Source organism: Salvelinus sp. IW2-2015, linkage group LG26, assembly GCF_002910315.2.
Source record: "Salvelinus sp. IW2-2015 linkage group LG26, ASM291031v2, whole genome shotgun sequence".
Taxonomy (NCBI): Eukaryota; Metazoa; Chordata; class Actinopteri; order Salmoniformes; family Salmonidae; genus Salvelinus; species Salvelinus sp. IW2-2015.
In genome coordinates this window covers 21859147-21883150 of record NC_036866.1, presented here as the reverse complement: position 1 = coordinate 21883150, position 24004 = coordinate 21859147, and the positions used below count along the sequence as shown (strand labels likewise).

Sequence of the window (24004 nt, the reverse complement as noted above, 5' to 3'; positions counted from 1 at the left end):
CCATGGAAACCCATTTCATGAAGCTCCCGACGAACAGTTCTTGTGTTGAAGTTGCTTCCAGAGGCAGTTTGGAACTCGGTAGTGAGTGTTGCAACCGAGGAGAGACGATTTTTACTCACTAAGCGCATCAGCACTCGGTGGTCCCATTCTGTGAGCTTGTGTGTCCTACTGCTTTGCGGCTGAGCCGTTGTTTCTCCCAGATGTTTCCTCTTCACAATAACAGCACCTGCAGTTGACCGGGGRAGCTCTAGCAGGGCAGAAATTTGATTAAATGACTTGTTGGAAAGGTGCCATCCTATAACAGTGCCACACTGAAGCCACTGAGCAGTAAGGCCATTCTACAGTCAATGTTTGTCTATGGAGATTGCATGGGTGTGTGCTCAATTTTATACACCTGTCATGAACGGGTCTGGCTGAAATAGCCGAAACCACTAATTTGAAGGGGTGTCCACATACTTTTGTATATATAGTGTTTAATATTCACAGGTGATCAGGCACTGCTCATATCAGGTGAGCAGCTGGAACTTATGATTTATCCACATAATTTCAGTATAGTATAATAGTAAAGCATAGTCTATACTTCACAGAGAGGTGATATCAATTTTGAGAAATAGCTTGAAAAARGAAATATTAGTAAACCTGGTCCTCCACACATTTCCATTTTTTTATTTTACCTTTATTTTACCAGTTCGGTCTCATTGAGATGACCAAACACTTTTACAAGAGAGACATGGCCAAAATAGCAGCACACAAAGTTGCAGACACGTTTACAACGTAAAACACAAAGAARTACAGTTTAAAAAACACCAATTTACACACTGAACAGCAAGATGATTTGGGAAAGTGTGGTGCAACTAGGAGTCAAAATATTGACAGCCCCCCACTTTCCATAATTTCCCATTATAGTGTTAACCTAGCTTTGAACTAATATAAAGGGACAAGCTCCTTTAATTTGGAACTGGAATGTTTTTCTCCGTACGGGCCTTAGGCACAATCACCAAAACACAGTCAAGTGAGCACACGCGATAGTTTTCATTTGTTTGTTGGACAGAAATGGGAGCTGTTTCAATATGGCCTTATAAATAAATAAATTACCAATGATGTAATCTCCGAAAGAGCTAATGAAGGCCAGCCCACTCTCATATAGAGGATACAGTGATGTGTGAGAGCTTTGGAGTCAGTAATAAACCTCAGCGCCCCATTGTACACAGTGTCCAGCATACATAATGACTCCACAGGGGCATACATGTACAAGATATCACCATAATCAATTACAGGGACAAAAGTATCAGAAACAAGCRTCTTTCGCACTTCAAAAGAAAAACATGACTTATTATGAAAATAAAAACTAAATTTGAGCCTAAGCTTTTTCACAAGACCTTCGACTTGGGGTTTAAAGGTGAGACACTCATCTATCAAGAAACCAAGTTCTTGTAAGTTGCCACTCTTTCTATTTGCTTGTCCTGCATAGTGACTATACATGGAAGAGTATGAGGTTTCATCTTAGATTTTGTGAAAACCATCAACTGTACATTACAAGAACATAGTCAAAGTAGGGGGCCTGGCTGACCTCAGATCAACAACGGATGCCACTTTGCTATTGGCTGACAAATTGATRGCATCATCAAACACCAGTGTTCCTCCTCTGACCTCTTTCCCTTTCCAAAGGTGACCTGGCCAACCKGGCGTTTGGATGACTTCCTGGCTGCATGGATCTCGTACACAGAGACCACAATGCAGCACGCCCTGATCTGTGGGCCTGGCAAGGTGAACATCATGACTTCGTTGAAGACGGTCACTTCACACAGGGTCTTAGCAGTGGACTTCTGGTGCCGCAGCTTGAACTGGTTGCAGAGGACACTGATCCTGGCATACAACCGAACTAGAGAAATGAAACTAACTGTTTTAAACAATCACCAATCAATCCTACCTGTATCTACAACGCAACAGTATGCAACGTCTGCTCAGTAATGAGTTTATCACACAAGAAAAGTGCCATTTACCTTTGTCTTTTTTACTTTGCTGAGGCAGTGCCCTGATCTTCAGCAGACCCACCTCCAGTCTCTGGAGGGTGTGGAGGTACTTTAGAGAGAGAAGCACCTCTCCAACCATGTCCTGGAAATTGTAAAACTGTATTACTAAAGTCACAGTACACAGACAGGTTTGATATAATTTGGACATACACTCCCCTGTGTATTTATTCGGACAGTGAAGCTAAAAGTTAGAATTTGGCTCTATACTCAAGCATTTTGGATTTGAGATCAAATGTTTTATATTTTTTATTTATTCAACCTTTATTTAACTAGGCAAGTCATGAGGTGACAGTACAGAATGTCACCTTTAATTTGAGAGTTTCTGTATACATATCAGTTGTACCGTTTAGAAATGAAAGCACTTTATGTATCTAGTCCCCCCATCTGAAGGTGTCATAAGTATTTGGAACAATTCACTTACAGTGTATTCAATTTAGTCAAAGTTTAGTATTTGGTCCCAAATTCCTAGCACACAATGACTACATCACACGTGTGACTCTACAAACTTGTTAGATGCATTTGCAGTTTTTTTGTTGTTTGTGTTTCGGATTATGTTTTGCCCAATATAAATGAATGCTAAATAATTTATTGCATCATTTTGGAGTCACTTTTATTGTAAATAAGAATATAATACACTGCCGGTCAAAAGTTTTAGAACACCAACTCATTCAAGGGTTTTTCTTTATTTTTACTATTTTCTACATTGTAGAATAACTATGAAATAACACATATGGAATCATGTGGTAACCAAAAAAGTGTRAAACAAATCAAAATATATTTTAGATTTTAGATTCTTCAAAGTAGCCACCCTTTTCCTTGATGACAGCTTGCACACTCTTACCAGTCAAAAGTTTGGACACACCTACTCATTCAAGGGTTTTTCTTTATTTTTACTATTTTCTACATTATAGAATAATAGTGAAGACATCAAAACTATGAAATAACACATATGGAATCATGTAGTAACCCAAAAAGTGTTCAACAAAAATACATGTTGATTTGTTTAACACTTATCTGGTTACTACATGATTACATATGTATTATGTCATAGTTTTGATGTCTTCACTATTATTCTACAATGTAGAAAATAATAAAACAAATTAAGAAAAACCCTTGAATGAGTAGGTGTGTCCATACCTTTGAATGGTACTGTGTATGTAGCAGAAAAGCTGTAAAAAAAACAAAAAAACAAGATAAGTGTCCTCCAAAGAGTGGATGTGTTAAAAAAATTACAAATATATATAACACACTATAAGTGAATTTGTCCAAATACTTCAAATTGGGGGACTAGACACAAAGTGCTTTCATTTCTAAACGGTAAAACGTATGTATGAAAATACCTTCAAATAGAAGATGACATTCTGAGCTGTCGCCTCATATAAAACATTTGATCTCAAATCCAAAATGCTGGAGTATAAAGCCAAAATCAATGTTTTAGCTTCACTGTCCAAATAAATACGTAGCGGAGTGTAGGTCCAGATAGAGTGTATCATCCACCTTTTGTGGTGTCTGTAGATCCTCCAGTACTTCAAGAGGGTATGAGATTTTCATATCACACAGAGAAACTCTGACCTCTCCCAAGAACCCATGCCTGGAGAACTTATCAAAGTCTCTGACCTGCAGAAAATAGGAAAATATTTTGGTTATCTGATTTAATTATCTAATCAATGTAACACTACGTTATGTACCTCAAACCTGACGGTGGTGTGAGGGACATCCTCCTCCTCCATAGAGCAGGAGAACTGGTCCCCAAACGTAGGGCTGCTGCTGTCCTTCACCATACGGGACTGCCATTCATATAGCACACACTGCAGTGAAGGAGAGGACTGCTCCTCCTTATCATGCCTGGCCCATAGCAGCCGAACCCTCACAAAGSGGTCCACACTGCGGCTGAAGTCCCTGACCGGCAGGCCCCGGGCCTCCAGGACGGTGACCACCAGTCTGGACTGCAGCTGGTCATAGTAGAGGGAGAAGCGCAGGGAGCCCTTCACCTCCTCCACCAGCTGGTTCCCCAGGCCGGGCAGCTCCACATGGCTGCCCATGGACAGGCAACGGCTCAACCTCCGTGCCTCTTCATGGAGCTTCTCTACCTGGGGAACAGATATGGTCATACTGTCTATTTCAGTGCGTTCTCTAAACCACAGCTCACTGACATAAGCCCTCTGTTTGATTTATGTGCATTCAAGAACAGCACGACTGCAAAGATACACACAGAATGTTAGCTATTCATCATAGTAGAAGCTTGTTGCTCCATATTTCAGTGTAGACATAAGACAAAATGGGAGAGCGTTCCTTGTAAGTAACCAAAGGAATTAATAGTTACAAGTAATAGACTGCTTTAACCTTAAAATTAGGCCTCTGGGTTTCCGTGTAGAGATCTCCTGTCTTTGCTGGCTTGCCATCAGATGAAAGTAAGTCATCCACTGCATTGAATAGAGAATTAAAGCAGCATAACAACTTGTCTCCTGTTCATGAGCCAAAGTCTTATCCCAAAGATATAAGAATTTGCAGTAAAGAATGTTCAGTACTTTAATTATTATTCCATCCAGTTCTACTGTACATTGGTGCTTGACCCATATATGGTTTGACCAACAACCAACTGATAACTTAGATTCATTTTAGTTAACTTACCAGGTTCCTTTGAAGCCTGTGAGCAGTAGCGGTATAATTGCCACACCAGAATGCCCATAGCAATCAGGAAGAGGGTTACAGAGATTCCCAGGATACAGTACTTGACCTCTTCATTGAAGGGCATGCGTAGGTCCCCAATAGACAGGTCTACAGTGGGAAGGAAACTCATGTCTCTCTGCCATCTAAAACCCTGCAGAGCAGGATGCCATATCATTTCAGCACTTGTAATGTTCTATTCAAATCATATATTTACCCTGGTGTCCTACAGTATATGCAAAATTAGTGCAATTCTCAATGGTCAAACAACATTCATGAGATCCAGTAACAAACTTTAGACCAGTCTCCTCTATGGAATGTGACTTGAATATTTTCATGTTCGACCCATCATAGGTTCATATTATTAATGCACATTTACATTTTAGAGATACATTTTTTTTGTTAGTGTTGCTGTATAACAACTCTGTCATAACAAGGAAATTATATCAGATAAGTAAACTAAAGATATCTATCATATCATCTGGCTCCCCAATAACATGTTACAGTATTACACATAACATACAAGCACTGTATATATCAATAAAGTCACCCTATATCCTTAATCACTCTATTCTGTCCATTCATTTAGAATTGGCAGATACAAATATACAGTGACACTGGCAAACATCATCTGATAGAGCTACAGTTATGGTAAAAGACTAAACACAATGTGATATGTGTGAAGTAATAAGACTTAATACCTTATGACATCATCTGTCTGTCCCTCTCCATTCACTGTCACCTGTGTTTCCATTACCATACATTCATCCTCTGGCAAAATGACTTACTGATCCTATCAGTACCTGCCTATTCACCACCTGGTTTAACAGGTCTGATTAGTTTCTAAGGAAGTTTCAAGACTGCCTCGTCTTATTGTACTTTCTCCACAAGCAGCCTTGACATTTGTAGATAGACGGTTTCACATTACTCTCTGACTCATTGTTCCACCAGCACTATTTGCAAAGCCACTGCTAGATAAGGTTTATCACATGCAGTACCCAAATAGCTGCCAGATGAATGATAAGATAGTYCAAATAAAATAAAACAGGCTTGAATTATTTCAGCATTCACCTAATAGTGTTTGGATAACTAAAGAGCAAACAAAAGCATTCTTAACATATGGATGAAAAAGTGTTTTTATCATATCCACTTCCTTGTTCCTCATTTTCTAAACACTTTTGTGCACAACTTGTATTTCAGATTTATCTAACATGAGAAAAACTCCCACTATGCGTCATATGGGATAACACATGGGATAAATGTTATTTTGCAGGATAATTACAAAATGTTCTAAAGACAAGTAGTACAAATAAATACTCTCCATTACTATTTTGTGTAATAACACCAAAATGCTTTTCATTGGAAAAGAGAGCCGTAAAATGCATCACCCTTTCAGACATAACAGTGGGATATTTCTATATAATGACATAAAGAAGAACCGGATCATTCACTGCTCAGAAATAAAATATTATAATTGAATATCCTCTTAGTTTGTGGATTACAAAGAAGTCACATGGGAAGTTACTTATCCAAAGCTTTATCTTTTGTTTTATATGTAATGTAAGTGCCTTAATGTGTTTGGACCCCAGGAAGAGGGATCCATAATAAATACAAATACAAATAAGAACAGCTTTCTCAAAGAAAAACAGAATGTCAACTATTTTATTACTTGCCACTTCAACCTGTTGCACATAGGCCTATAGTACAATTAACTTGTCTATTTTTAATAACATAGGTTAGGCATACAGTATCAGTGTTACAGCAAATTAAGCTTATGTCATATATACTGAACAAAAACACAGACTGTAAAGTGTTGGTCCCATGTTTCATGAGCTGAAATAAAAGATCKCAGAAATGTTCCATATGCAAAAAAGCTTATTTCGATCAAATTTTGTGCACAAATTTGTTTACATTCCTGTTAGTGATCATTTCTCCTTTGCCAAGATAATCCATCCACCTGACAGTGGCATATCAAGAAACTGATTAAACAGCATGATCATTACACAGGTGCACCTTGTGCGGGGGACAATAAAAGGCCACTCTAAAATGTGCAGTTTTGTCACACAACACAATGCCACAGATGTCTCAAGTTTTGAGGGAGCGTGCAATTGGCATGATGACTGCAGAAATGTCCACCAGAGCTGAATGTTGAATGTTCATTTCTCTACCATAAGCCACCTCCAAGGTTGTTTCAGAGAATTTGTCAGTACGTTCAACAAGCCTCAGAACTGTAGAACACGTGTAACCACGCCAGTCCAGGACCTCCACATCCGGCTTCTTCACTCGTGGGATCATCTGCGATCAGCCACCTTGACACCTGATGGGTTTGCACAACCAAAGAATTTCTGCACAAACTGTCAGAAACCCCCTCAGGGAAGCACATCTGCGTGCTCGTCGTCCTCACCAGGGTCTTGACCTGACTGCAGTTCAGCATCATAACTGACTTCAGTGGGCAAATGCTCACCTTGGATGGCCACTGGCACGCTGGAGAAGTGTGCTCTTCACGGATGAAATCCCGGTTTCAACTGTACTGGGCAGATGGCGTCGTGTGGGCAAGCGGTTTGCTGATGTCAACGCTGTGAATATAGTGCCCCATGGTGGAGGTGGGCTTGTGGTATGGGCAGGCATAAGCTACAGACAATGAACACAATTGCATTTTATCAATGGCAATTTGAATGCACAGGGACACAGTGACGAGATCCTGAGGCCCATTGTTATGCCATTCATCCGCCGCCATCATCTCATGTTTCAGCATGATAATGCACGGCCCCATGTCACAAGGATCTGTACACAATTCCTGGAAGCTGTATATGTCCCAGTTCTTCCATGGCCTGCATACTCACCAGACATGTCACCCACTGAGCATGTTTGGGATGCTCTGGATCAATGTGTACGACAACGTGTTCCAGTTCCCGCCAATATCCAACAACTTTGCACAGCCATTGAAGAGGAATGGGACAACATTCCAGACCATAATCAAGAGCCTGATCAACTCTATGCGAAGGAGATGTGTCACGCTGCATGATACTGACAGGTTTTCTGATCCACGCCCCTACCTTTTTTTTCAACCTGATCTCAGAGCATTTTGTATTATTCTGTATGTAAATCCAAAACACTCCATTTAGTATATGTTTAGTTTCATATGGTATGTATTAATTTGTGGATGTCCATAACCCATTTCATATTATATGTTACGAATTATAATTCGTATGAAATGTTACATATTTACAAAATGTACAATATGTTACGAATTTGCAAACGTATGATATTGTAATGACCTGACTAGATCATAAAGGAGCAATTGTCCAGACAGAGGCTTGAGTTTACGAATTGACGGTTTATTAACCCAACTTTACACAGGCTACTGTTTGGCCGTAGCCCACGCCAAATAAATGAAAGATAACAACAAGCCAACCGTGACCTTCTCTTGTGAAGGCCAGACATAAGAGAGAGAACAAAGGCTAAACCTCGTCTTAACTTCCAATGCTCCATCCCCCTGCCCAACCCCCCTCCACGCCACTCCGCCAACCGCCAGGATGCCCGGCATCAGAACATTCCAGGCATTCACGTGATTGGCAGATAGCAGGTTGATTGYCATGTCGGACCCCGCGAACACTGGGCACTGGTAAGTACAACACAACCACCTACTAGCCTAACACATAACACAKAGCTGTCTGTGCGGGTCGCTACAATATGTTAAGAATTCTAGCTAGGTGGCTAACGTTAGCGAGCTAGCTAGGGGTTAGGGTTACGTTTAAGAGTTAGGTTAAAAGGTTAAGGTTACAGTAAGGTGAAGGGTTAGCTAAAATAGTTGAGGTTAGGGGAAGGGTTAGCTAACATGCCAAGTAGTTGCAAACAAGCAAAAAAGTAGTAAGTAGTTCAAAATTAGCTAAATAGCTAAAATTGTCCATGATGAGATTCAAAATCGCAACCTTTGGGTTACTAGACGTTCACGTTATACACCCAACCATCCACCCTAATTTCGCCTTAACCATGTCTTATGTAACCATACTAAACATAAGATTTACATACAGAATATGAAATGCTCTGAGACCAGTTTTTTTTTGGGTATCTGTGACCAACAAATGTATTGTAACGACCCTGGGTTTATTCCGAGGGTTCGAGACCTGCTCCCTGCCTGTTTCATTACAGTATATCTGTATTCCCAGTCATGTGGAATCCATTAATTGGGTCCTAATGAATTTATTTCAATTGACTGATTTACTTATATGAACTGTAACTCAGTCAAATCTTGGACATTTTTGCATGTTGCGTTTATACTTGTGGTCAGTGTAGAACATTACATGATGCAATTGTAGTGTAAAACTGCTATCTAGGTAGTATATTCAACATTGCATAGTCAAAGCATAAACGCGCAAACCATCAACTTTATAAAATCGTCCATGGTGATTTTCCAAATCATCTGGGTAGTTGCTTCCCGGTATAGTGTAGAAATGAACCAGACATCCACCAATTACTGACAACACAGGTGATTTGCATTATTGTTATTTCTAGCATAATGGTGGAACATGTTTCATATAGAAGTTAGCATATTTCTCCTGTTTTCTTCTCCACCTTCTTGCCATTAAATCGAGTTAAGGAGGATATCAACGCCTTTGCAGCCTGAATGGAGAATGTGTCATGTATGAACTGGTCCACAGGAAGTGTAGAAGTGTTTATAATGAGCTGCATGCATTCGCCATTTTCCGGCCTTTGGGCTAGGTTTCTGGCAATAATCTTACCCGGAGCAGAGCTCACATCGCCAGAATTCCATTATTTGCAGACCGAGGCTTTGCCTGGGTCGTCCCCAAAAATTAAGCGTAACTCACGGTTATTATGAAAAGCCATTAGATATTTTGGCCTATTTCTTCGTATGCACTGTAGTGACTATTGACTCTACAGTACACAACGATTTACTTCAGTGGTTTAGCCTAGTCACCTAATTAAAGGAAGAGGGCGCAATAACCACATCAATAGTAGGCCAACATAGCACATAATGGAAAATAAAATGTAGCCTAAAGTGTGTAATTTAGTTCAAAAAAAGTATTAGGCCTAAAGCACCTTATCCTTTACCTTCTGCCTGCCCGACTATGGTAAGACAAGTTTACCTTCTCACTAATACAGTTCACTTTGTGCTTGAATCATTGCTGAAAATGAAGAATCTGACATTCACACAAACTGTGCAACTGTAACAGTATAACTTTAAACCGTCCCCTCGCCCCGACACGGGCGCGAACCAGGGACCCTCTGCACACATCAACAACGGTCGCCCACGAAGCATCGTTACCCATCGCTCCACAAAAGCCGCGGCCCTTGCAGAGCAAGGGGCAACACTATATCTAGGTTTCAGAGCAAGTGACGTAACTGATTGAAACGCTACTAGCGCGTACCCGCTAACTAGCTAGCCATTTCACATCCGTTACACAACCATCTTTATTTTACAGAGAACTTACACTGGTCTGACATTACTGAAATCTGAGAAACTCAGAAGATTACAGTGCACAATCATGATGATCAGATTTGTACCATTCAAATGAACTTCGGTTTAATGAATCTATGACAGATGTGGATAGTGATGTTGGCCAGAAAAAGATCAGGAGTACAGTAGTTAAAAATCTGTGTCTATTTGSAACAGATGCTTCCACCTAATGTGCAAAATAAAACAATTCTAACTCCTGAGACCACATGGTGTCAGAGTCCTGGAACCTCAGAACAGGTGATTGAAAACTCATTCAAAGCTTCTACTGACATGCTTTAGAACATTTGTGACCCTGCATTCCATAATGTACAAAGTGGAGTCCACCATTAATCTTGTTCTTTCACAACACAAAGTAAAAACCAGTGCTTGGCTTTGAGGGAAAGTGTGTTACAGGGCACCTGAACTGTGCTTTCCATGGCCCCTCAGAAAAATACACCACAGGAGGCTGCTGAGGGGAGGACGACTCCTAATAATGGCTAGAATGAAGTGAATGAAATGGTATCAAACATGTGTTTGCTGCATTCGATACCATTCCATTTATTTCGTTCTAGTGATGACTGAGCCCGCCCTCACAAATTAAGGTGCCACCAGCAGCCTGTGATGTACAGTACACCACTGAAAGTCAGAGGGCATCTTAAGGATTACATTTTACTTTCAATGATGTTCAAAAAAATCAGAAGGCATGGGAGTAAACGACAATGTGCAAGCAACAAAACACCTTTCATGCTCCTGAAATTGAGTTAAGAGTTCATACAGTATACAGCATATATTACACACACTACCGTTCAAAAATTTGGGGTCACTTAGAAATGTCCTCGTTTTTGAAAGAAAAGCCGTGTTTTTTGTCCATTAAAATAACATCAAAATGATCAGAAATACAGTGTAGACATTGTTAATGTTGAAAATGACATTTGTAGCTGGTAACGGCAGATTTTTTATGGAATATCTACATAGGCGTAGAGAGGCCCATTATCAGCAACCATCACTCCTGTGTTCAAATGGCACGTTGTGTTAGCTAATCCAAGTTTATCATTTTAAAAGGCTAATTGATCATTAGAAAACCCTTTTGCAATTGTGCGCACAGCTGAAAACTGTTGTTCTCATTAAAGAAGCAATACAATTGGCCTTCTTTAGACTAGTTGAGTATCTGGAGCATCAGCATTTGTGGGTTCAATTACAGGCTCAAAATGTCCAGAAACAAGTCACCTCTTCACTGTTGACGTTGAGACTGGTGTTTTGTGAGTACTATTTAATGAAGCTGCCAGTTGAGGACTTTTGAGGCATCTGTTTCTCAAACTAGACACTAATGTACTTGTCCTCTTGCTCAGTTGTGCACCGGGGCCTCCCGTTCCTGTTTCTATTCTGGTTTGAGCCAGTTTGCGCTTTTCTGTGAAGGGAGTAGTACACAGCGTTGTACCAGATCTTCAGTTTCTTGGCAATTTCTCACATGGAATAGCCTTCACTTCTCAGAACAAGAATAGACTGATGAGTTTCAGAAGAAAGTCTTTGTTCCGGCAATTTTGAGCCTGTAATCAAACCCACAAATGCTGATGCTCCAGATATTCAACTAGTCTAAAGGCCAGTTTTAATACTTCTTTAAATCAGAACAACAGTTTTCAGCTGTGCTAACATAATTGCAAATGGGTTTTCTAATGATCAACTAGCCTTTTAAAATGATAAACTTGGATTAACTAACACAACGTGCCATTGGAGCACAGAAGTGATGGTTGCTGATAATGGGCCTCTGTACACCTATGTAGATATCCCATTAAAAATCAGCCATTTCCAGCTACAATAGTCATTTACAACCCTAACAATGTCTACATTGTATGTCAGATCAATTTGATGTTATTTTAGTGGACAAAAACTTTTGAATGGTAGTGTATATAAATAATCTATTTAATTAAATGGTACAGTATCAGTGGGAGATGTGGCAGTTGTTGATTGGAAGACAGTGCTCTTCCATTACAACAGCAAAATAACATCCTTAGCACACATTGTGGCTGGCTGATCATCACAATCAGGGACTCCATGCAGCACATATCATCCCACATAAGACAAGTGCCATGACCCCAGTACCATCACCTAGAAAGGTTCCACTGGCATTAAAGTTGAAACAAAGGTTTGTAGCACCTGACATCTTTTTTGAAAAAGGTTTTGTAAATGAATCCTTAATAAATGAGACGCACATTTCAATACAATTACCTTAAAGAGACAGTATCTTTAGTAAAGAATTTTCTAGAAAAATGTCTTAACCATTATTACTTTGGTGTTCCATATCACAGCCAATAGTTGAGCACAGTTCTTAGAGACAGGGTGTGCTCAGGCCAAGTGAGAGGACATGCTGCAATATAAGACGTGATTCCAAACAGTGATATTGTGCTTGTTAGTTTTCATTGTCAAGTATGACTTACACAAGATATTTTGAGCTCATGACCACTGCATGCATGTCTGAGGGAGGGTAAAAAAAGATTCAAGAATTCCATGGATATTTTTTCAGGGAACTGCACATTAAAAACCTAGTCACAGATAGTCCAACATACAATATCTAGACAATGCCAACAGAAAATGCCAAATAAAGTAACCCTATGGTATCTTATTACTTTTGAGTCTTCCCTAAAGGAAAGCAGAGGAGAGGGTTAATTTACATAAAAGTTGTTTTGTTTTTCTTGTCTGAAGCTACCGCCCCTCTATCCTCTGGTGGTGACGATGGTGTGACTCCTGGTTAGCCATCTCACTTGGTCACTGCATGGATACCTTGTGCAAGGTAACCCACATTGCCAGAGGTGACGCCAGCCATGGAGATACGCCCATCCTTTGTCATGTAGACGGAGAACTCCTTTGTGAGGCGCGCCACCTGCACAAGTTGGAATAGTTACTCATTACGACTCATCAACTGCATATTAAGCAATTTAATATCTAGACAGATACTTATAGTATAACCATGTTCGATGTTTCATCCAATGATTCCTTACCAGTAAGTAACCCAATGGAAATCACATACTATATTATATTATGAGACAGTGTAGAGTCTCAGCACACAGTTACTCTACCTGTTCAGGCTTCAGCCCTGTGAAGCAGAACATGCCAATCTGGTCAATGACGTGCTGCCAGTTCTGAGTGGAGCCCTCCTTCTTCAGGTTGGCCACTAACAGCTCCCTCATTGTGATGATGCGGTTAGCCATGCCATGCACCTCCCCCAGCCTAGGGAGAGAAGAGCCGTCACTCAGCTGGGCCCGTATCATGTTGGCTATGGGACAATTGAAATACGACACTTCGTGGATGACTTACTCACCACTCTTTGTACAGGTCTGGTGTATTGAGGATGGTGGCAGCGATGCGTGCCCCGTTCATGGGAGGGTTGGAGTAGATGGGCCGAATGAGGATCTTCAGCTGGGACTCCACACGCTTGGCCTCCTCAGCATCCTTACACACGACAGTGAAGCCCCCAACACGCTCACCTGAAGACATCACACACCACCACACAAGGCATGTTGATTATGCTTATAAATATGGTGTTTTGTTTTCCCCAAAACATTATCCTCAAATTTGACCAATGCAATTATCATAACTCACCATAGAGACCCATGTTCTTAGCAAAAGACTGAGAGAGCACAATGTTGTGGCCTTGCTCAATGAAATAACGGACAGCCCAGGCATCACGGTCAATYTCACCACTGGCAAAGCCCTGGTAGGCCATGTCAAAGAAAACTAGGAGGTTCCTTTTCTGGAAGAGAAAAACATGAGAACTTGTTATGTACAGTACCGTCAGAAAGTATTCACAGCCCTGGACTTTAAAAATTAAAACAAACGACTTTGAAATCCCTTTGAGCAGTTATTAATTAAAAACTTTGGATGGTGTATCAATACACTCAGTCACTACAAAGATAGAGGCGTCCTTCCTAAGGAGAGGAAGGACACCACTCAGGGATTTCACCAAGAGGCCATTAGAACAGTTAGAGTTTAATGGCTGTGACAGGAGAACACTAAGGATGGATCAACAACATTGTAGTTACTCCACATTTTTTTTTATTTTACCTTTATTTAACTAGGCAAGTCAGATAAGAACAAATTCTTATTTTCAATGACGGCCTAGGAACAGTGGGTTAACTGCCTTGTTCAGGGGCAGAACGACAGATATTTTTTTTTACTACTATACTAATCTAAATACTAATCTAAATGACAGTGAAAAGAAGGATGCCTATACAACATAAAAACATTCCAAAACATGCATCCTGTTTGCAATAAGGGACTAAAATAAAACTGCAAAAATGTGGCAAACAAATTAACTTTATGTCCTGAATACAAAGCGTTATGTTTGGGGCAAATCCAAACACAGCACATCACTGATTACCACTCCGCATATATTCAAGCATAGTGGTGGCTGCATCATGTTATGGGTATGCTTGTCAAGAGTGTTTTTAAATAAAAAGAAACAGAATAGAGCTAAGCACAGCCAAAATCCTAGAGGGAAACCTGTCTGTCTGCTTTCCAACAGACACTGGGAGACAAATTCACTTTTCAGCAGGACAATAACCCAAAACATAATGGCCAAAATATACAATAGAGTTGCTTATCAAGATGACATTGAATGTTCCTGAGTGCCATAGTTACAGTTTTGACTTAAATCTACTTGCAAATCTATGGCAAGACTTGAAAATGGCTGTCTAGCAATGATCAACCACCAACTTGACAGAAATTTTAAAAGAATAATTTGCAAATATTGTACAATTCAGGTATGCAAAGCTCTTAGAGACTCACAGCTGTAATCTGCTAGTGCTGACCAATCAATTTACATTTCTGTAATTTTTTTAGTTTTTAAACAACTAATTGACCAAATGTCGGATAAATTATTTGAACTCCATTTCGTTCTGTTTTTTTCCCTGTGAGCTCAATGCGCACATTGCAGTTTCTCTAGAGATAAATCAGATCCAGCCTGAACTCTGCGATGTAGTAGGGAGTTGTTGTTTCCAACAGGGCAATATTCTATGGTTTAGTGTATAAAACGTGGTAATTAACTACAATGACCATAATCCACTGCACATCTACTTGTCCGTGTTTCTTTTATGCCTGCTACGGAAGAGGCAGAAGAATGCACAATCGTGAGGGGATAGAGAGAGCAGCTGTTGCTTTCCTAATCTATCGCTAACCAGGGTTTGTACACAGTGGCAAGTCAAGGACTTTCAAGTACCTTTTCAAGCACTAATATTTATTTTCAAGGAACATCAATTTGCAAGTTTCTATACGCAATTGTTTCTAGTCGCCACAAGATGGCAGTATATCGCCACAACCTCATGAAAAAACCCCACTAACTTACTATTTATTATTCATCACTACCTTACAAGTTCTACTCAATATGTTTCACTAGATACATGAGTGGTAAGTCAGTACTGATGATGTTGACCGATTTCCTTATATGAACTGTAACTCAGTAAAATCTTTGAAATTGTTGTGTTTATATTTTTGTTCAGTGCACATATTACATTTCTTTATATTTAAATCGTCTTAATATTTCACTACATTTTAGGTCCACCTTAGTTAACTATAGAATGTTGTATTCAATACCCATTTGAAGAGAAAAATGTTGTGTTTGATAAAATTAAAGATTCTCTCAGGGGACACTATTTAAATTTAAGGGGACAACACATGGGTCCCAGACCCCGAGTTGGGGAACCATCGTACTACTAACCTCTCTCCCTGCTTGATTCAATGTTTCCTCTCTCTGTGTATCTCCTTTGCCTCCTTCAGCCTGACTCACCACTGTCTGTCTCACTACTCACTGTAAAGAAAAGGTATTTTGTTATGAGAATTTATAGTAGCCCATCTTTTGATTATAGCTAGCTTAATTTCAGTCAACTGCTCCTGCTGAGGTCAGGCTCAGTTCAACGTTAGCTTCTAACTTCATCCTTCTAGCCAGCTAGTTATAGCTAGCTAACTTGATAACAGCCAGACCCCTTATACTACCTAGCCAGCTAGACATCGGACTGAAATATCATCGACTATTTACCAGTTGTACACTCATTCTCAGAGTGAGGGGTTTTTTGTTTTGTGAGATGTCTGTTGACACGACATGAGGCGAGGGATGTTAAAAATAAATAAAAAAAAGACAAAAACCACTGTCGYCGGCGTCTCTCTACCACTTGCCACTGTAGGTCTGGGCTGAGGTAGTTCGTTTCACTTCTCGGCCTCTGTCGTGGGCGGAGTTTCCCATCGGACAGAGTGGTGAGTGAATGCACTGCTAAAAAGGCAAATCCGGGGGAGCAGGAAACATAACGAGCATACATGAATCATTCATGATTCCACTCGTTCACATAGGTAGGCACGATTAGAACTCAGATCAAGAAGCCTTCTGAGCGTTGCTCAACGCTGGGAACGCAATAAGTGAGTAAATGATCAATAAAAAAAGGCGAGTAAATGCTATTTCACAAATAAAAAGGTGCGTAAGCAGCATTTACCCTCTACTACATCCCTGGGTGGGTCTGGCAAAACCATTCTTAAAAATCTAGATCCCGCAGGCAGGGTTGAATCTACATTTGCCCGGCATTTAAGCACCTCAAGCAACTTGCGCGAACCCTGCTCTAACTGAAAATACATGATCTAAGTGATTGATAGTTGGTATTCAGCAGTCATAAAAGTATGCTTTATTTACTTTGAAGAACTACAAAATAGCGACTTTGTCAGACAGCATATGCAGCAGGTCTATAGAGATGATGACTTGGAATTAAATAAATAAACAAATGTAATACACACAACAACTGAAATATGTTAAGCATTAAAGAGCAGTCACTATCATCATGGAAGTTTTATTAATTGTGTTGTTACAGCATTCAACCTAAATAACCGAAATCTGTGATTTCTTTTTTTTTTTTATCGAACTGACCTCAAAAAGCACTGATCGCTGCCAAAGGTGATTCTAACATGTATTGACTCAAGGTGTGAATAATTATGTAAATGAGATATACGCATTTCATTTTCAATAAATTTGCTAAAATCTCTAAAAACATGTTTTCACTTCGTCGTTATGGGGTATTGAATGTAGATGGGTGAGATTTTTGTAAAATATTGAATCCATTTTAAATTCAGTCTAACAACAAGATTTGGATTCAGTCAAGGGGTATGAATACTATCTGAAGGCACTGTATTTTGGCCTGGTTGGTGGATAATTAGGTTTCATAGGGCTACTGGGTCATTCCACCAATTTAATACATTTTTTGTAGTAGAAAAAAACAACATTTGTTTCACCTAATTTTAACATTGTCATAAAGAGCATGTGTTCAACATAATAAAAAAACTAATTTCAGTGTAAACTTAAAACGACTAAAACCAGATATAAAGTATGTAGAAAAGATAATGACCTATATATTTTTTTATAATATAATCTTTGAGAACTAACAATCACCAAAATAAAATCTAGACAGTCAGGGAGAATGTAAAATTCCCAAAACAATGAAGTTAGCCYTATTGATTTTGTTTTATATTTAAGCAAAAGAACACAGCAATAGCCATGGAAAAATTCATAAAATTGCAGGAAATTAGCTTTAAAACGGCAAAATGAAGTATTGCCGCTCTACGGAGAAATGTGTCGAATTGCAGGAAATGGATTTTAAAATGCTAAATATTCTACACCGCCAAGATAGGGGCCTCAAATGTTCTCAAATTCAGCAGCCCACCACCTAAAACTGTAACAGGGTTGACGTTTCATCTTAAAATCAGCCATAAATCCTCTTGTGACAAGGGGAATGGAAACTTGTTGTGTGCAACAGAGGGGCAATTGAATGCAAGCTTCATTGCTCAAAAATTATTGTTAAAACATTTCTAGCCTGTTAATCTATGGGTAACAGGTTTGATGTGTTATTCTCGACCCGTTCAGTTTCCCACCACAAAACACCAGAAAATGGGCAAAAAGAGTAGAACCAGCTCACCTGCTTTTACACCATGATTTGACTATCAGATGTTCAAGTTTCTTTTAAAACAATTTTAAAAAAGGAATAGTTTTACCATATTAAAAGGAGAGTTCAGTTCACTTAACAGGGTTGARCTTAAAATTAGGGACAGGTTTTTATTTTACCTTAAAATTAAATCACATGAAATGTTGGGGTTAAAATCTTCCTAGAAGTCYCAGAGGGACATGTCAAAACTCTGAATTTTGGCACTTTAGCAAGACAATATTCATATAAAAAATCTGATTTAAAAATGTGTTCATGTTGTCTATATTAAAAAGGGCACTTCATTTAATATAACAGGCTTTTCAAAGTCTATATTTGTGCACAATTTCTACCTAAAATATCAAAGGGACGCAAAAGGCACTCATTTCATGGAACGACCCTACTACATCACTTTATATTCAGTTGTGTTTACCTTCACCAGGTTAGCAATCTCCTTCCACTGCTCTGGCCGAGGGTCCACTCCTGTGGGGTTGTGGGCACAGGCATGAAGCATGATGACACTTTTCTCAGGAATTTTCTGAATAAGAGGAAACAATAACATTTGTTTATCTKTAATCCAGCAGTTACTTGGAGTACACATTGATAGGAAGAGTACAATGTGTACACATTGGTAGGGGAAGATTAGGCTTCTGTGCCATGTCTTACAGAGATGTCATTCAGGGCTCCCTGGAAGTCAAAGCCACAGGTCTTTGGGTCATAGTAGGTGTATGCCTTCAGTTGCATCCCAGCGTCTCTGAAGATGGGTGTATGGTTCCCCCAGGAGGGCTTGGGCAGGTACACGTCCCTGGCCTCTGTATGGAAACGGGACTGAGGGAGGGGTGCAGGAACAAATAGAGTGGGGAAAAGAAGAGACTTTCATTCATTAGCATTCATGATGATGGTTAGATCTGTAAAAAAGCAAAAGGATCAGGGCTCTTACCAGGAAGTTGGCTCCGATTCTCAAGGACCCAGTTCCAGAAATAGTTTGGACAGTGATGTTCTGGGAACAAGGAATAAACAACACACGGTCAAAATAAGGCTTCTAAAGCTGTGCTGTAGAATGTGGAATCAGGTAGAATGTGGAATCAGGATGTCTGAGGTTCCAGGAAAGGCTCGACTTACCCTGCCACTCTCGATAACCTCATTGTTGTCTCCCAAAGCCAGCTTGGCGCATGCCTTGGTAAAGTCCCCCAGACCACCAATAGCCAGGTATTCTTTGTCCAGCTTCTTTGCAGCAATCTGAGCTTCAGCCTAAGAATACAGAGGGTAAAAGTCAAGCCAAAGTCTGTTGTTCTCTGTGTCAAAGTGATTGTAAGCAGCTAGGCTGACGTCTTTTTAACTTATAGTCTCATAAAATTTGGCTGTTTCTCATGTTATGAGGTTTATAATGAGAGTCATCATCATCATCAAGCAGTGACTGAACACACCTTGCGAACACAGCTGAGGACATATGGTTTGCCCTGGTCATCACGGTATGCTCCTACACCCAGATTCATCTTCTTAGGGTTGGTGTCACGCTTGTAGGCCTCTGACACCCCCAGGATGGGGTCAGGGGGACCCATCTGCACCTCGGACCACCATGAACTGAAACAGTTGGAGAGGGAGATTGAACCATCCCGTAGAAGATAGAAAGGGTAAATCACAGACTTGCATCAACTCAATTTACACCAGATTAAGTAGTCTGATACCTTTGCACTAAGTAGGATTTGATCCAAATTAGGTGGTGGTAATCCCCTAGCAGTCTGAAGTTGATTAAGCTAGTCTGCTTTCACACACAGGAATGTTGGATGTGGCAGCATCAACAACCAACCACTAATGTTGCAAGGATGACTGTCATAGGCTTACATCATCATTTATTGCATCAATGGCTTCATTTGATGGGCCTACCTTTCTTTCAGTGGTCAGCTAGTCACCAGCAATACAGTAATGAAACATGCTTGAAAAGCACTACATGCCCAGCTAGCTCGTTAGTGTTTTGTGACCTTGTMAGTTTTCTACACATTAAAGTCAAATATTTCTGACAGTGCTAAAGCTGTTTCAACTCCTCCAACTGCATGTAGCTACTATAGCTGTGGCTATCTGGTTACCAGTTAGCTGCCAAAACACATCGTTGGGTCCTAGTTTAGTAACGTTAGGTTAGCTTGCCAGCTAGCTACTGAACAACCTTGGTTGGTGGCGAGGTTGCAAATAGCCAACCAGCCACACAAGGCCTATGAAATCAGTTAACTAACGTTACATCATTGGCTACTTTGCTAATTACCTGGACATGGCTGTGAAAACCAGCTAGCGAACATGCTATTTGTCTTGAGATAGCTAGCAAGCAACCTGCTCCCTTTGAGGGGAAAGACAAAGGGTCGTTCGTCTGCTAGCTAGCTCTGCACTGACTATTTGTCTAAGGCTGTCAGCTAACGTGCTAGCTAGTCAATAAAGCTGTACTCTCGGAGCACATTTTACCTGGCACGAATGGAGCGCACACCCAATGGAGGGTGTACCCAGACGGTAGAAATMATCTTGCTAGATTTCAACAGGGCCATTGCTGGTACTCAACACAACACGCACGGAAAACCGTCTCCTGAGTTCCCACACACTGTACTACGTAGCTCTGCTGTCAATTGCTGCACAGAAGACTGAACTCTTCTTCGTGGCGCTGTTGAACCGCCACGAAGAAGAGTTCAGTCTTTTTGAGTGCCCTGTAGGTTTGGGAGTAGCATGTGATACATATTATTGCCCACTTGGTGGCAATACAACCCCATAGTAGTTTATCAAATACAAGGTCTCCATACAGAAGATTTCACAGCCCATACGGGTTTGTAATGCTATTGTATTTATTAGCCCACCCAGTGTACTTACTTTAAATGTTGACATCTTAAATAAGTTGATAATCAGCTCTTTATTGTCATTAAATATCTCACATTCAAAGATCGATTAGGTTATACAGAGCACAGCCACAACGGCAATCAAGCATGCACAGCCTTACCTGGAATGCTTTATTTGTTGGTTGCATTCACTGAAAGTGTTACCATTGAAAAATAAGGTTTCTAACAAAGCAATGCAAATGATTACTGTAGCTTACCATGTCCTGTCATTGCACAGTGTCTTTCAGTGCTTTATCACTCCATTTTACAAAAAAATGTATCCTTATGATCTAGAATATTAGATGCAATATTAGTCCATCGTTTATAACTGTGAAATAGATGTGTGGGAATGTTTGTAAATGCAATAAATGTAGAGATCCCCTCAATTCAAGGGAGAGATGTTCGGTGGGCTTTTTCTATGACTGAGTGATGACATTGCAGATAACATTTTCATGCAGGAAGGACTAAGTGCATTCCYCTGTGTATAGCAAAAGTGAGGTGTGAGTTAGGGTTAGTGAAGCAAGAGTAAGTGTACCTCTATCTCCGAGAAGCCTCTCCCTTTCTTCGCCCATCTTGTATTTCTAGCTTACCATCACCCACACGACTTCCTCTCCTGTCTGCTTCTATATTAGTCTGCCTCTCCTCTCTGATTGAAACAGCAAGTCTGTTGGAAAGGCCATTTTAATATTGTCATCTACAATCTGTGTGGAAAATGGAATGGATTTTAGTAAGTATAGCAGTGGAAAAGCTCTGATACCACAATCAATGAATGTGTAAACATAATCGAAGTTGAGAGAATATAGACTACTCCTGTTATATTATTGGATTCCCTTGTTGCCTTTGTACGGCACCATTATTATTTTGTATCTTGTATCTCACCACACAAGAAGCTATGTGTTGGCCGAGGGTCCACTCCTGTGGGGTTGTGGGCACAGGCCTAAGTCCATAGCAAATGTATTAAATTGCATTATGGGTTTGTGGGAGGATAGTCCCTTAGGATAAAGACTGGTTTGCCTGTGTGAAATTATCAACGATGCAGTGGGATGCTTCGAAATGCCTATGTCATGTGCTGATGGCATGTTGTCAGTGTTAGATAACATTATTGACTTAATTTACCGTTTGTTAGTTGTCCTGTGCCGGTTCAGTGATTATCACTGGAAATGGGCCAGGCCTCAAAATGTTCCCAATATGGTTTGTTTTAATTGGGCATTGCCTGCATCTGTCTATCAGCTTGCCCCTTCCCTGTACATATGTACATATTTCATTATTTAAACCATCTTGAGATTAAGATTTTCAAACTTGTTTGTTTTACTCACAGGACCATCCATGTGTAGATCACAGGCGGCCGGTGGCACCTTAATAAGGTGAGGACGGGCCCATATTAATGGCTGGAATGGCATAAATGGAATGGTATCGAACACAAACACATGGTTTCCATGTGTTTTATACCATTCCATTGACTCCATTCCAGCCATTACTATGAGCCGTTCTCCACTCAGCAGCCCCTTATGCAGATATAAATTATTTTGTAGTATATTGTACAGTAAAAAGGTTAATTTGCAAATAGGTTCAGTATTTATGTCTTAGTCACCAGAGTGTGTATTGGTGTTTGTGTGTGTGGTACTCAGTGGATATACTGTAGGGAATCTAGGCAGGGACATCCATTCGATGAGTTATTTAATTCACTGGAGCTATATTTAAAGAGTACATCAATAAAACACCAAGTTTCCTTTCATACAATATATGTTTAAATAATGAAAGGTATCATCATGTATGAAACTGTTCTCTCTTGTTCTCCTCTCCGTGTGTCTGATATCTAGTCATAATATCAGTTATTAGTTAAGATCAGGATGGTGATTGCAGATTCAACAAAGCTAAAACACGGCTATGTGAATCTTAAGGATATTTTAACATACAGTAATAGCATACAATAATAGCGTACAATAATATTGTATCATAGATTGTTGCTTTTGTTCACTCTTTTCATTGACATCCTTACATGTGAAACCTATATGGAGATAAACCTGGTCATCATGAATTTGGAATACCTCTTTCCAAAGGAGACCTTGATGGGAGGTGCCCATGCAGATAGTAAATTGAGGTAGCACTCTGACTAAAAAATATACAGTATACTAATATGGTCTGTTAATAAGCATCTCATAGAAATGACTACAACATAATGCAAATGCTCATCTTTGTGCATTGCACATTGGATAAAAAAGCCAGTCTTTTTCTGCAAAACATGGCTTTCAATTAAATATTTAAATAGTGATTATTAATTGATAGGAATTTCCACAAGCTCTGCTGTGAGAGAGGGAAGTTTAACTGCTGAATTATTGAACTTGTTTTAAAAGCATCTGCACACAATTAGAGGGGATTTTTACTAGAAATATGAAGTCGTGCTTCAGAAATACCGATAGAGGAAATTTAGGAATTTATACAAGTATTCTCTTGTCTGGTTACCAGTCTTTTTAGCTAACATTCCACTCCTTGCCACTCCTGTCATTTGCCAAAAACCGGAGTGGCAAGGGGTGGAACGTAATACCTGAACAGAGACTGCAACCAGGCTAGGTATTCTCTTGTAATTATAAAAAATGTGTGAGTGTTTCTGTGTGTGGTTGCAGTACCTCCCTGATATCTGGTAATGACAGGGCTCTCTTTATTTGCTACTCATACACCAACTTAATCTTTATTAATACTAATTTATGCTAACATAAACACTTTTTTTCAAAGTCAATATTCAATTAAATGGATTATCAACATTTTTAACAACCGGAGTACTATACCAGATATTTTTTATGTAAATCCTAAGCACAAGGAGGTGTAAGGTGTAAGGTGTGTGTAAGATCAAAAAAAACAGAGAGAATCTTAATCGTAATATATATTATTTAATGCTTTCTATAACATCCTCATTATAACAGTATCAGCCAGAAAACGCAACATAAAACATCTAAATGTAACAGGGTAATAATATAAGGATGAAACACCAGATTATATACATAGACGAACTAGATGGTAATTTTCCATGAAGAAAACTTGTGGGAC

General features: G+C 39.7%; 2 protein-coding genes across 7 annotated transcripts; both read right to left on the bottom strand.

The window, feature by feature from the left end:
* Positions 1-546: 546 nt before the first annotated feature.
* On the bottom strand, positions 547-10026 carry LOC111952145 (synaptotagmin 1-like). 6 transcript variants are annotated; one of them, XM_023970671.2, is made up of 7 exons: positions 5402-5905; positions 4665-4846; positions 4377-4456; positions 3722-4123; positions 3531-3650; positions 2004-2115; positions 547-1882 (listed from the first exon to the last, which is right to left on the bottom strand). In XM_023970671.2, the coding sequence occupies exons 1-7, from the start codon at positions 5458-5460 to the stop codon at positions 1572-1574; spliced, it is 1266 nt and encodes a 421-aa protein (XP_023826439.1). In that variant the 5' UTR covers positions 5461-5905; the 3' UTR covers positions 547-1571. The 6 variants fall into 6 exon arrangements, with proteins under 6 accessions (XP_023826439.1, XP_023826441.1, XP_070291296.1 ...); XM_023970673.2 differs by lacking the exon at positions 5402-5905 and adding an exon at positions 7979-10026 and having other exon boundaries at positions 548-1882; positions 4665-4854; XM_070435195.1 differs by lacking the exon at positions 5402-5905 and adding an exon at positions 7979-10026 and having other exon boundaries at positions 548-1882.
* Positions 10027-12375: 2349 nt separating this feature from the next.
* LOC111952576 (aspartate aminotransferase, mitochondrial) lies at positions 12376-20750 on the bottom strand. The gene is made up of 10 exons (XM_023971399.2): positions 20559-20750; positions 19532-19688; positions 19227-19355; positions 19045-19104; positions 18771-18932; positions 18538-18642; positions 13756-13906; positions 13475-13640; positions 13233-13383; positions 12376-13036 (listed from the first exon to the last, which is right to left on the bottom strand). Exons 1-10 carry the CDS (start codon positions 20636-20638, stop codon positions 12914-12916), a joined length of 1284 nt encoding a protein of 427 aa, XP_023827167.1. The 5' UTR covers positions 20639-20750; the 3' UTR covers positions 12376-12913.
* Between the last annotated feature and the right edge of the window lie 3254 nt (positions 20751-24004).